The following is a 12,881-nucleotide window of genomic DNA, read 5'->3' as shown; positions in this document are numbered from 1 at the left end:
TGCGTCGGCAGCCCAGCTCTCCACCCGTCTGGCTCATGGCCAGTGCAGGTCGCTGGGCGACTGACTGACGCCCCTCTCCCGAGAACGTTCGTCAGCAGAGCGCTGCACGACTGGCTGACGCCCCTCTCCCGAGAACGTTCGCCAGCAGATCGCTGCGCGACTGGCTGACGCTCCTCTCCCGAGAACGTTCGTCAGCAGATCGCTGGGCGACTGGCTGACGCCCCTCTCCCGAGAACGTTCGTCAGCAGATCGCTGGGCGACTGGCTGACGCCCCTCTCCCGACAACGTTCGCCAACAGGTCGCTGGGCGACTGGCTGACGCTCCTCTCCCGAGAAGTTCGCCATCGGATCGCTGGGTGACTGGCTGACGCCCCTCTCTCGAAAACGTTCGCCAGCGGATCGCTGGGGAATGGGCCGTTGAATGCCACTCACCCGCCTGAAAAGATTCGCTTCGAGTGCCTCGCTTGTTAGTGTCCTCTTGAGTAGCCTCCCAGTTGTTTAGTGGTCTCTTGTTAAATCCTTTGTACGCCGTTTTCCAATCAAGAGTTTCGAGTTGGCGCCCTCAGTGCATGGAAGCGAAAGATGTCGGACGAACAGGGCGTCTCAGATACGTTGGCTGTTTTGTGGAGCCACGTGGTCAGCATAGCGAAAGTTTGCGTGCTCTGTCACTGTCGGTGGACCAGTCTCGGCTTCGGGTCGACTCCCAGTGCCAGCCGGTAGTTCAGGTGGTTTTGGGAAGTTCCTCATACGCTGCACGTTTTAACTTTGGACCGTAAATCGTGATGGTCTAGATCTCCGACGCCGTGTGGTTCATAAAATATTGGTCTCATGGGAACCCACGTCCACGTGGGTGAACTTCTGAGCCAGTGTCGTTCGTAGATGCGAGTCGATATGACGCTCACAACGCGTCTCAGGGATCGATAGGAACCTGTATGTGGCAGTGCCGACATGTGGGCTGATTAGAGCCTGAATCACGGGTTGGCTTGCAACGCAGGCTTTTTAACTCTGGTTTGTTTCGGTAGTTGCCGCGGCATTGCGGTGTAAAGACGGTCGGTCGTCGGTTAAGACAGGCTTCGATTCAGCTGCCAGTGTCTGTCGGAGTGGTGGCCAGGCCACTTTCATGGTTTGTCGGCCGACTGGGGCTGCGTGTGGCGCACGGGCTCCGCGCGGAGATCATCTTGTGATGGCCAGACCCAAGGCCGAGCTCACAGTGCAACTTCCTGATACTGGTGAACACACGATGAGCAGTTGCATGACTGGAAGCCGGTGAATGTGCAGGCAACCTAGCGGCGGAGAGTGAGTGTAAAGGTGTTGGCGTTCTCGCCTCGTGCCCCGTACCCCGGCGTTGGTCCTTGCCGTTAGTCCACACACGCACCTTGGCGTGGTTGTTCCCGGTTCGTCAGGCCGTGCGTTTACTACACGTGCAATGGTAGTGTCTAACCTCCCTCTGGCCTCCCCACTTCGCCCCGCGGTCCGGCCGATGGCGCCTGGAGCGCTCGTGGGAGCGGCCAGCACCTGCGGTCCACCCGCGGCTCTGCCGGCCGGAGGGCATTGATCGCGCTCGAGCGGCCGCCCGGCGCTGGTCCGCGATCGGCCGGCGACGACCCCCGCGACTTCGGCGCCCCCGCGGCGGCTGCCGTCGCCTGCGCGCCGACGGTGACGGTGACGGTGTGGCTGGCTGGCTGGCTGGTCGTCCGGTGTGGTGATCACTGCGGCTGGCTGATCGTCCGGTGTGCTGATCTCTGTGGCCGGCTGGTCGTCCGGTGTGGTGATGTCTGCGGCTGGCTGGTCGTCCGGTGTTTGTGATCTCTGCGGCTGGCTGATCGTCCGGCGTGGTGATGTCTGCGGCCGGCTGGTCGTCCGGTGTGGTGATGTCTGCGGCCGGCTGGTCGTCCGGTGTGGTGGTGTCTGCGGCCGGCTAGTCGTCCGGTGTGGTGATGTCTGCGGCCGGCTGGTCGTCCGGTGTGGTGATGTCTGCGGCCGGCTGGTCGTCCGGTGTGGTGATGTCTGCGGCCGGCTGGTCGTCCGGTGTGGGGATCTCTGGTTGTCCAGCCGACTCAAGCCCGCTGCGCCCCATACAGGCTCTCGGCCGGAGCGGCCGACGGCGTGCGATGCGCTCCGACAAGCGGCGAGCTGGTGCGTGCGGTGTGGGCGGGATTGAGACGTTTGCGCCGTTGGCTGGTGTGTCAGATGCAGCGCTGTATTCGATCCATGAGGTGGCCAGCCGTGGAGATTCTTTGGGACGTTGTGCCAGGGTGAACTGCCCCATGTCAGCCACGGCGTCGGATACGACACAGCGCACGAGGTTTCCGCGAACCAGTGGCGCTGGGGCGCTTGCTCGACGCTGCGTGGTATATATTGCCCTTCGGGCGGAGAACAGCCTCGGGCGTTATTGACACCGGCTCGTTAACAACGTGCCGCAGAGCTCCTTTTTTCCACATTCAGCGCGCTGCACCCGCGGTGAGCGGGCGAGACCGCTCGCCGCAGCCGCCGGCGCGGCGCAGGGCGGCGCAGCCGGTGTGGGGGTGGCGCCCAGATGGGTCCGGAGATTGGCCGGCCGCGTGGCCTAATGGGCCAGTCAACCCACCGATCGCTGCCTGATCGCTGCCCGACAGCAGGCCGAGGTGTGTAGCACGCCCCCGCGCCTTTGCGTACTATTTGATGACAGCGTATGGCAGCTGTGGGTTGGTTCCAGATGCATGTATTCCCGACGCAAATTGCGATTCACTTGTCCGACCGTGACGTCATGCCTTGGTGCAAGGAACAGGGCTGGGCTGTGGGCTCCCTCATAACCGCGCGTTTGTACGCGTTTACGTCACCTTGAGACATTTGATGTTACGAGCCCACATGCCTTTGGATATACAAGGCTGTTTGGGGCCGGCTTATGTACGGTATGTTCCTTGTGTCATATAAACTTTCAAAGCCGCTTATAGCTGGTGTACGGCGGAGTTAACGCGATATGTGGGCGATGGTAAATGTTTTCAACCATGATGTGGAGTATCAAGTAGGTTGTCGAAGACCGCAAACAAGGTGCCGTTTTCATAGGATTCGATTTTCTGGGGCATAAGTGTCACCCCGCGTAAGTGAGATGGATTGTGTCAATGTTTCCATCCCTTGATGAATTTTACTTGTCTTTTGCTGACATCCCTTAACGTCCGCCTCGTGCATCATTTCGTGTGTGTATTTGTCATGCGTTGTATAGTGAACGTACACTTGCATTCGTACATGCACAATGTGTACAGACACGTATATGTCTGGGAAACACACTTCTGGGTTAGAGCCGGAATCGAGTATGTAGTGATCCAATTGATACTTGATTCAGAATGAGATCGTTCCCTCTAAAATGCCGTGTGCCCCGTGCTGGATCATGTTCAGTACGTTGACAGGAAGGGTTGAAAAGTGGACACCTCGTGCTCGATGGGTCACTTGAAAGAGCAGCCTGGCTTGTAACGAGTGTTCTTATTCTTGTATATTGCGTGCGCCTTACATGGAGCTTGTGGTGTTTATGTTGGCTCCCTTCCAAATGCTGATGCATTATGTAAACTTGCGTTGCCACAGTGGGCGCCTGAATGGACATCGCTTCTGTGGAGACCGACACGGCTTAGATAGGAAGCCGAGACTATGGGTACTGATGGTTTGATTTTTGGGAGCATTTTTCAGCGTAGTTAGGACAAAGAAACATTGGAAATAAGGGAAGCTCATAATTTACACCAGTTCGCGAAAACCTTCCATTCATATCCATGATAATTGACCTGTTTTGCTTGAAACTCATAACTGAACTATTTTGCTTGAAACGGGTATCCTGCCATGCTTCTGAAATTAAAACACACGCATGCCAAAAGAGTCCGTTCAGTTATTCCACCAGCATGCCGCTATAAGTCGTCGAAAGTTTCACGGTCAGTTGAAATATGGTTTCGTAGCTCATATCACTTCAGATAAACCTCGTCAGTGACATTGTAAGTTAAGGATACCCCATCAGCCTGGGAATAGGGCTCTGCATTCTGCGCTGTACGTGATGTTTTCCCCGACGGCCTGCCGTGCCGGCTTCTAGGAGTCTCGCTGCAGTATGTTAAGAGTCTCGATGCAGAATGTTAAGAGCGGCAGGCAAGGCGGAGCGCTGCCCATCCGTTTTCCTCTCGATTTGCCGGCTCTGTGAGGCGACATTGTCCTCTTTTTCCGGCTCTGTGAGGCGACATCGTCCTCTCGATTTGCTGGCTCTGTGAGGCGACATCGTCCTCTCGATTTGCTGGCTCTGTGAGGCGACATCGTCCTCTCAATTTGCTGGCTCTGTGAGGCGACATCGCCGCGCGAGAGCAGCGCTTTCCGCGAATGAGTCGCTGCGGCCGGCTCCCTTCATTGGTCTAAGTGGGCGGAATAGCGCGCTTGTTTCCGTTGTCGGAAGCTGGCGCCACGCTCGTTCGTTGATGTGAAGTGGGCCGCCCCATTTGTGAAGACGATTTTCTGAACACAGCTCCTCCTCCCGCGATCCGAAATGACGCACGCAGTGTGGGTGACGCAGTTCTGAGATCCAACATGGAAGCCGCCAAAACAAGGTCGGAGATGGTGCGCATGTTCGTGTGCGTCGCTTCAGACATTGAGACATTACGTGATCGGGGCGGCATTTCTGACGCACTGATGTGGCCGCGTTGAAGCAGCGGCAGCATCATGAACACTGGTTTTGTTCTGAGATGGATGGTCCGGATGTAGTTTGGTTTCAAGATGGCAGTGAGGTCAATCGCGATGAAGCGGTCATGTTATTCGAGCCGACCTTCATGGCATACAGATTACTGTGTTTCAAAGGGGGGGGGGGGGGGATCGCCGACCGGTTCGTCTCCTCCGGTGTCTAGCGGGAGCGGCGTGTCTGCGTCTATGTGTCTGCGTGTCTGCCTAAGGAGCGGCGTGACTGCGTGTGGAGAGTTAAGTAGGTAAAGTCGTGTAGATAGACATATTACATAGGCACAGTTAAGGTGAGCAGGTTTAGTAGGTAGGTAAGTTAAGGGTACTTGTCCACCCCGGTGACGTGTGATCTGCTAACCCCGATGACCGCAGTTGCTGGCGGCTGTGTTCCGGGTGCAGGGGGAGGCTGGTCGGCTGACTCGGTGTTGGGAGCGGCTGGCCGCCGTTCTCAGGACGCTCGGCAGAGGGCGCTCCTCGGCGCGGTCTGCTATGGGGTGACGCCTGTGCCGGGTGTTTGGTAGATCTACCGGAGCTGGCCGCAGCGTCGGGCACCACCGGATGGCGACAGCGACCGCCGGCCGCGCTGCGTATGTAGGCCGCCCTTGACTCCACCCCAGCCGCCGCCACGGACGGCTCGCGCCTTCCGATCAGGCGCTGCATGAACCCAGCGCTCCACCGCCTCCCGCTGCCTGGCTGCCTCGCGTCCGACGCGGTGCCACCCGGCTTTGGGCCCGCTGCGAGGGGTGGTGCGTCGCGCCGTAGCCGGCAGCGCGTTCGTGGGATTCGGGTCCTGCTGCATCTGCTCGGAGAGGCTTTTCAGATGAATACGGCCTGCACACTGGCTGGCTTTCAGCGAGGTTGTTTCGTTCGGTTGCGTTGCCCGCGTCGATTGGCACCCCCAGGTAATGCGGTTTGTGTGTAGAGACGCACTCGCTTACTTTCCTCTTCGCCCAAAGCACCTGTCGGTACTTGGCCGTCGTTTGATTAGAAGCGATAGTGGATGTGTATTACAATCTGTAGCACGATATATTTGGCCTGGCTTTTACAATATTTGGCAGTGCTTACCCAAGTTTACCCAACTGTGCCGTACACTGTTCCCAGTTGTGCTGATACTGATTTACTTTCCGCGGCACGGATGAGTTGGACGCGCAGTTTTAGACTAAATGGCAGTTCTGTGCGGGTATGTAGAAGCCGTATTTGGCCGATGGGGTCAGAAGCGTAGTAAATATACCATTCGAGTCATTATCATTATCACTATTTTCCACAGCTCCTGTACGTGTGCATACAAATTGTATTGGTACGCTCTGCTTGTAATGTTAAACGCGGTACCGATTGCTTCGCCTGTGTGGTCGCGTCACTAACAAATAGCGTAAAGCAAGGTGTATGCAAATTCCAGTTCGCTTGTCGCGCGTCCGACAGCTTGTATATTGGCCCCGACATCACGTGACTTGGGTCAGCACGCCTGTCCGTCTGGTCCCATCGGTCCTGATCCCACCCGTTCGTCTAATCACTCATATTCGTCTGTTCTCGCTGGTCCCCGTTCCACAGGTCCACCTGGTACCGCTAGTCAGCCTGGTCCTGCCCGTCTGTCTGTCACGTCTACCTGTCCGCCGGGTCCCTACAGTCTACATCCAGTCCTACCAGTTCACTAGCCTGTTCGCATCTGCCCGTTCGGTGCCACGCTCCCACACTGGTCTGCCTGGTCTTGTCGGTCCGTCTGGTCCCACCAGGCCACACGGGTCCGCCGGTCTGCCTGGTCTCGCCGGTCCGCCGGGCCCGCCGGACCACATCGGGTTCCGCCGGTCCCGCCGGTCCACTCGGTCCCGCCGGACCACATCGGGTTCCGCCGGTCCCGCCGGTCCACCTGGTCCCGCCGGACCACATAGGGTCTCGCCGGTCCACCTGGTCTCATCGGTCCGCCCGTTCCCGCCGGTCCACCCGGTCCCGCCGGTCCACCGCCCCGCCGGTCCACCCGGTCCCGCCGGTCCGCCCGGTCCTGCCGTCTTATGCTCGCGCGCCCGCTGCTATTTACCGTTGAAGCAGCCATGTGCAGGTGGGCTGAGGGCCCTCCCAAAGCCCTCGGTTCGCGCCGAGACAGCGCTGATTGCGCGCTCGTAGTTCTCGTCTGCCGTTGTGCAGCACGTCACAGTATGGAGCACGGCGCCCCTGGGAACCACAGGCGCAGCGTGATGAGTGCGCGAGTGCTCTGTCGCCAGCACACAGTACTCTTCTAAGTGCGACTGGGCAGTGAGCGTGAGCTGGCTGGTTGGGTCCGAGGTTGAACCGTAGCAAAAGGGATATTATTTGTTTCCATATTATGTTATATATTTTTTGTATATTTGTTATTAAGGGATATTATTTGTTTCCATATTATGTTATATATTCTTTGTATATTTGCCATTTATTCTCTTTCCAACTTCCAATACACGGTTTTACTGTAGTCTACGCGCAACGTTATCCGACTCCATCCATCTAATTTAGGTAGCTGCGGAGATCCACGGTATAGCTGACGGGATTTAGTACACTGCAAATGATGATTTCCTAATTTGAAGTAGGTCAGAGCGTACACATATGAAACCATTTTGTATAATATGCCTAAACTTGAAGTGAGCCTTAAGTCCACATTTGTTAAGTACTTTTATATTAGTATGATAATCATCTCGGTGCTATCAGACAGTCGCCCGTGTGCGGCAGCAGGCTGGAACGTACCTCATTTTCTATTCGTTGGCCCACTCGGCCCTGACCTCCCACAGTTCCGCGCGACGTCGGGGATAATCAGATCAGATCGGAGACAGTCTTAGACAATCTTAGATAAGGTGTATTTTGTGGTAGTTTTAATCATCGTCACTCGTCGCATTCCCCCAATGAGTTAATCGAGCTGCTCCAAGCAGCAGGTGTCATCACGTACGTGGTGGTGCCAACTTGAGACCGGGGGGGACCCATGGGGACATATCACTCCAATTCTGTCCAACGGGTTCCTATAGCCAAGTGGTAGAGTTGCAAAATGTAGTTGATGAGCCATGCTCTTCTGAATCCGAGCCGCATCCCTACATCTTCGTTTGTCTCCCCTCAATGGAAACGTGGATACCCTGCTGAGAATGCAAACGGCGTTAGGACTGATTCAGCTTGATATCAGGTCAAAAATGAGAAGCCGTAGACTGAAGTGCTAAATTTATATATGTACTGGACTTTTAACATATTTTTTTCTCATCTTGATTGCAGTGCCACGGTTTGTTCAATTACCAGCCGACAAGTGGAAAATACATCAAGCTATGGGTACATTGGCATTGGAAGGAGCAGTGAATGTCGCCGAAACAGGGGTGGAGAGTCCCGCGGGGAACCTAACTGCGTGGAAGCATTGCAATGGCTAAATGCCAAAACTGATCTGATTTGGAGGAAACTGTGAGTTTATTGACCATCGACTTCAGAGTCCCCCACATCAGTGTTCGCCGCCCATGTCCCTGTATACAGACGTTGCATGTTCTCCGCAGGCTACGTTTTGTAAAGATTTACTTGGAAAAATAAATCGGATGACGTTTGTGGGACTTAACATGCAATACTGTTTTTACACAAGCTGCTAACGTAAAAAACAGCTTTACTCCTCCTCTGATTTGGCCTACCGTCTTGCATGGTGGGAAAGGGCTTTAGCACTTTTTAACCCCAATCTCCGAAATGATTTATCGTTTACAGTTATGTTATGCTCACGTGACCTATGACCATGCCGAAATTCGATCTTGTATCACTTCTTTGCACGTTTTGAAAATCATGTGAAATCGCTCCATTGTGGCTGGCTGAGAAAACAATGTGGGCTAAAGCTGTTGCGCTGAGAAACGTTGCGCTTTGTTAATATGATTTTGACCCATTTTATTCCAATCAATCGAACGCATGTACTTGCTAAAATCACCCAGCCCACCAGGGTTTATACTTGGAACGCATCTTCAATTCAACTTTCAATTATGATTTCATGAAGTGCATATATTTTTTTAAACATTGTCCCTAAATCTCCCTGTGGGTTTACCACTAGCTGTGTCACAGCCTCTCGGGTTGACGCCGAGTGTAGCACGCGGCTAGTACAATGCTATCTGAAACGGTCCAGAAACCGCAATTGGAAGGTCCTGAAAGCTCTTAATTTCCACTTACAGGGACGGAGCTGACGATGTTTCGCGTCGACCTGCGTCTCTTCATCACATGGATCTTCGCCACTTTTGAAAAATGCTTTCATCCCCATGTTTCGCTTGGCATTTTGTATGGTGCGTTTTTCTTGGTACATGAGAAGCCCGACTTAAAACGTTTATTAAGGTCATATTTCACGGATTCCAGTAAATTTCTGATGACGATTAAAATCTCCCCGAATCCCAAGAATTATTCATATGCCGCTGCATGCAAGCTCAACACTCAGGTTAGCGCTCAAGCGCACACGCATTCCGGCATGTATAATTACTCCGGCATACGCAAGCATGTTCCCCGGAACTCATAAGGTGTGCTTTTATGCCAACACGGATGTCAACACCAAGGGTGAATGAGCTGCGCTAATTAAAGGAAAACCTCGGTGGAAAAGAAAAACCGGCTGAAAAGTACCATAGACGCCGCCCAGGCTGCTGGACAAACTGCGCCTGCAGTATCGCTGTGTACTTAAATATATGTTATCAGGGCAAATACAGGTGCCATTGTGGTGTATCATCAGGCTCAGTATGCTTTGAAAGAGACGAACGTGGTGTTGTGGCGTCCCATTCCTTCGATCTTTTATGTTGTGCCTGACGTGTGTTTGAAGCGCGTTATTGTTTTTTGTGATGCGCGGTTGTGCAGGTGGGCTGTAGCTGGCCACCGCGGTCGGCTTATGATAAGTTTGCCCCGTTTGCATTCAACGCTAGTGCTATGTAGCGTAACATGCTGTTGGCTTTTGAAGCGTCGTTTGCTGTCAGGTTTTCATTATTTGTGGGTCTGGAAATCGTAATTGCTGGTCCAACTCCATCAAATGTTTGCTGGGCAATCGGGAGTAGGCATGTCAAACCAGGTCGTGTGAGGTGAAAAAATTGACGAGTAGAGTTGTTTTTCGTAATTGTTGGGAGGGACACTCAGGTTCAGGTGTTCACTTTTGCACCAATTCACTCATCATATAATGCGCTGCTTTATGTTTATTATCGAAAGTAAACAACAACTAAGAAATATGTTTCCCATTCTAGATCAGGTATATTCCATTGCCAGTTTGCCATCACGTTTAGTGTTATAAACCACGACAAATTCGTAGTGTAGCACGAGAGATCTAAAGCTCCTAAGTTTTTCGGCATTATGAGTTGGTAGTTTCTGTGCTGGAGATAAGCAACCGTCAATGTTTCAGTTGATACGGATTAAGTGCTGCTTTGAAGGAGGCATTGTTCGTATTGAATCAACTAGAAAACAAAATGTTTCATAGTTGTATTACTGGTTACAAATGAACGAGGTTGGGTCATAATAACATTTGAAAAAACAAGACACATGAAATGCAGAGAATATTTTGGATTTATGCCAACACTGTCATTGAAAACCTATTATACTCTTTCGATATCATATTGATTCAGAATATATATATATATATATATATATATATATATATATATATTCAATTATATATCGTCACTCTTGTCAGGTGTGCTGACATTCCCTGGCCGAGTCCTTGCACCCCTCCGTGCAGGTGTGCGCTTCGGACCACTGGTCGGGTTGCAACAGACTTGAGTCGGGCGGTGCCGGAATCAGGAAGACGGCTCCCGCGGCAGGCTGGCTTTACACGACGGTGATCCAGTAGGGCACGTGGCGGCTTTGGAAGCGGGTCGCTGCCAAAATAGAAAACAGCGCGGGTTTTAGCCGCACAGCCCCACCGCCCAGGCTGGCGCGACGCCGGCGGGCCAGCGTCGTAAACGGAGGCACGGCAAGCTCCGAATCGGTCGGCACAGGTGGACAGCTGAAGTACTGCCGGCGAATCTGGCCACTCGATCTCGTTTGGTGCTGTCGGTCACGTCACTGAACCATAACGAAAACATCGCATGCTCAGGTGCTCGCCGTCTGTTTCGCCGTATCTATTGCATTCCGGATCTTCGCATAGCTCTCTGGCGCCAAAGATTTCGTCATTTCTGTTTCATTTTAAGCTTATGAATGAGGTATGCATAAAATGTCATGGCACTGAGACTGGATACTTAAGTCACTGCCGCCTAAATAACATCACTTTGTGTTAGTCAAACAAAGACATTAGCTGACGCTGTCACGACATTTTATGCGCACCTCATTTATAGGCATGAAATTGAAGAGAAGTGACAAAATCCACATTGCAGCTAAGTACTTGTTCAGCATTTGCGAGCACTACGTTTACGTACTTGCGGGTTAATGCTGGGCCAGCATAGTAGCTCAGCGGGCTTTTGCGGGCTGGATATCTAGCTGGCCGAGGCACTGGTCGAGGCGGGCCGGGATGCGGGCTGATATTTGTGGAAAAAGTTGCGTCTCTTGACTAAACCGGAGACACGAGACTGGGGGCCATGCTCACATCATACCCAGGTGATGGCTTACAACGGTCTGGAGCTAGGCCCCAGGGCTGGAGACAAACTCGACGTTGCCTGATGGGCGTTATGAGTCTGGACCCTATGACCTATAGCCTTGACGTCTTGACGTTATGGCATTAAGACTAGAAGCAACTTGAGCTACTTCCCGCCCAGATGCAATGGGCCTCCACAGTTCAGATGTGGACAACGCAACCGGGTCAAGATCTCCACTGCCCCAAGCAGTGGACGTCAACAGCTCAGGTTCGTAGGCCACCGCTCTTGTAACAAACTCGACGCTGTTACCGAGTGCTGGGAATCCATGGAAACTTCTTTCAGTAGCTGACATCTAGGTTAGGTGAATGGAAGTGATCATCCCAGCCGCCGCTACCCAGCCGCTCAGTTATCACCTCAGTCGCTCCTTGTCCAACAGGTGATGGGCATCAACAGTCCGGCGGCGCTGCAAGAGTTCGAGACGCTGGTGGACGCGCTGCCCGTCAAGACAACTCGGACGCAGTCGGCGGCGTTCGTGCCGTCCTTCCTGGAGACGTGGGTCTTCTACCAGATCACCAAGTGCTGAGTGGTGGGTCTGACTGACCGATGGGTGCGGGGCTCTGGCCCGCCCGACGGCTCGACGGCAGGAACGGGTGTCCTCCTGCCATTGTCAGAGGCGACGCGTGGGGTCTGCGGTCACAGCGGGGAGGAGTCTGCCCCGGTCAACCCCGCTTCATGTGAGGAGTCCTGCTCCTCCCGGTCTCGGAGGGAAGGCAATCCCTGTCCCTGCTTGGCCTTTGTCCGGTCACCAAGTGACCCCGTTGTCTGGACGGGGAGCACCCGTGCCCTTGTTTTGTTTGCTGCTGCGTTTTGCTACATGCCATCACGAATCAGATGTCGAGTTATGTTTGATCCGGAAATGTCACTCAATAAACTCTACCTTATTTTGAGGGTTAAAACGTGTGTTCTTTGGGAAAGATGGCTGCAAAGAACGCGACTCATATACCTATGAACACGTCTTGTTTTTGATTGTGATGAAAACTGCGCGTTTGGGGAACGGGAGGTACAGGTTTCGATTCACTCGGTGCCAGCCCGTCCTACCAGAACGAGAGGCAGGCGATGCCGTTTAGCCTCAGAAGCTGGGCACGTCGTAAAGCTCCAATGCCGACAGTGATAGTCATGAAAGGCTACTAGGTACGCACGGCGCGACGCGTGTGCTTTTCTGGACATCTGACGACCACAGAACGCGTTGCTTACCTTTAATCTTTAATGCGGCATTTCACCCCCTTCACTGATTCTCAAAGAAATAGATAGACTCAAACTTCACTAACTCCGTTGAGAAGCCGTAGGATATTCGTTGCTTTATTATAATGGGGACCACGCAGTGATCTTAGACTTCGTTCAATCACGTTCTCGATGAAACCACAAAGCGATGCAACGAGATCTGTTAGACATCCGTGCGTCGTTTGCCGTTCTCAGTACCGATCAATGCAGAACTTCTTTGACCGCCCAGGGGCTGGAGCGATTTGGAGTTAGTTGAAGACGCCACATCGTGCAGCTACAACCTGACCACTTACAGGCGTGGTGCTATTAATCTGCCACGATACTTTTCAGTCATACAAGTATTGAGACGTGCACTGAAGTCGGGACGTGCACCATCGGACGTGTGCAAACAATGGTGTGCGTTGATTGGAGTCTGTGTGAC

The 12,881-nt window shown here is 53.4% G+C and overlaps 1 protein-coding gene across 4 annotated transcripts in view; it reads left to right on the top strand.

Annotated features, from left to right (window-relative positions):
* LOC119100882 (spermine synthase) overlaps positions 1-12,135 on the top strand; it is a 32,004-nt gene extending 19,869 nt beyond the window's left edge. For 2 of the 4 annotated variants that reach the window (XM_037224065.1, XM_037224066.1), the window contains exon 9: positions 11,616-12,135. In XM_037224065.1, coding sequence (XP_037079960.1) covers positions 11,616-11,762 — 147 coding nt within the window. In that variant the 3' untranslated portion in view covers positions 11,763-12,135. Of the gene's footprint in view, positions 1-7,898; positions 8,079-8,818; positions 8,990-11,615 lie in introns of those variants that run through there. The other 2 variants (XR_005094474.1, XR_005094475.1) reach the window with 2 other exon arrangements.
* Positions 12,136-12,881: the final 746 nt, after the last annotated feature.

Source organism: Pollicipes pollicipes, unplaced genomic scaffold (assembly GCF_011947565.3).
Source record: "Pollicipes pollicipes isolate AB1234 unplaced genomic scaffold, Ppol_2.1 Scaffold_4881;HRSCAF=5763_pilon_pilon_pilon, whole genome shotgun sequence".
Classification (NCBI taxonomy): domain Eukaryota; kingdom Metazoa; phylum Arthropoda; class Thecostraca; order Pollicipedomorpha; family Pollicipedidae; genus Pollicipes; species Pollicipes pollicipes.
Note: the sequence above shows the minus strand (reverse complement) of the source record. Positions and strands in the feature narration are given on the sequence as shown.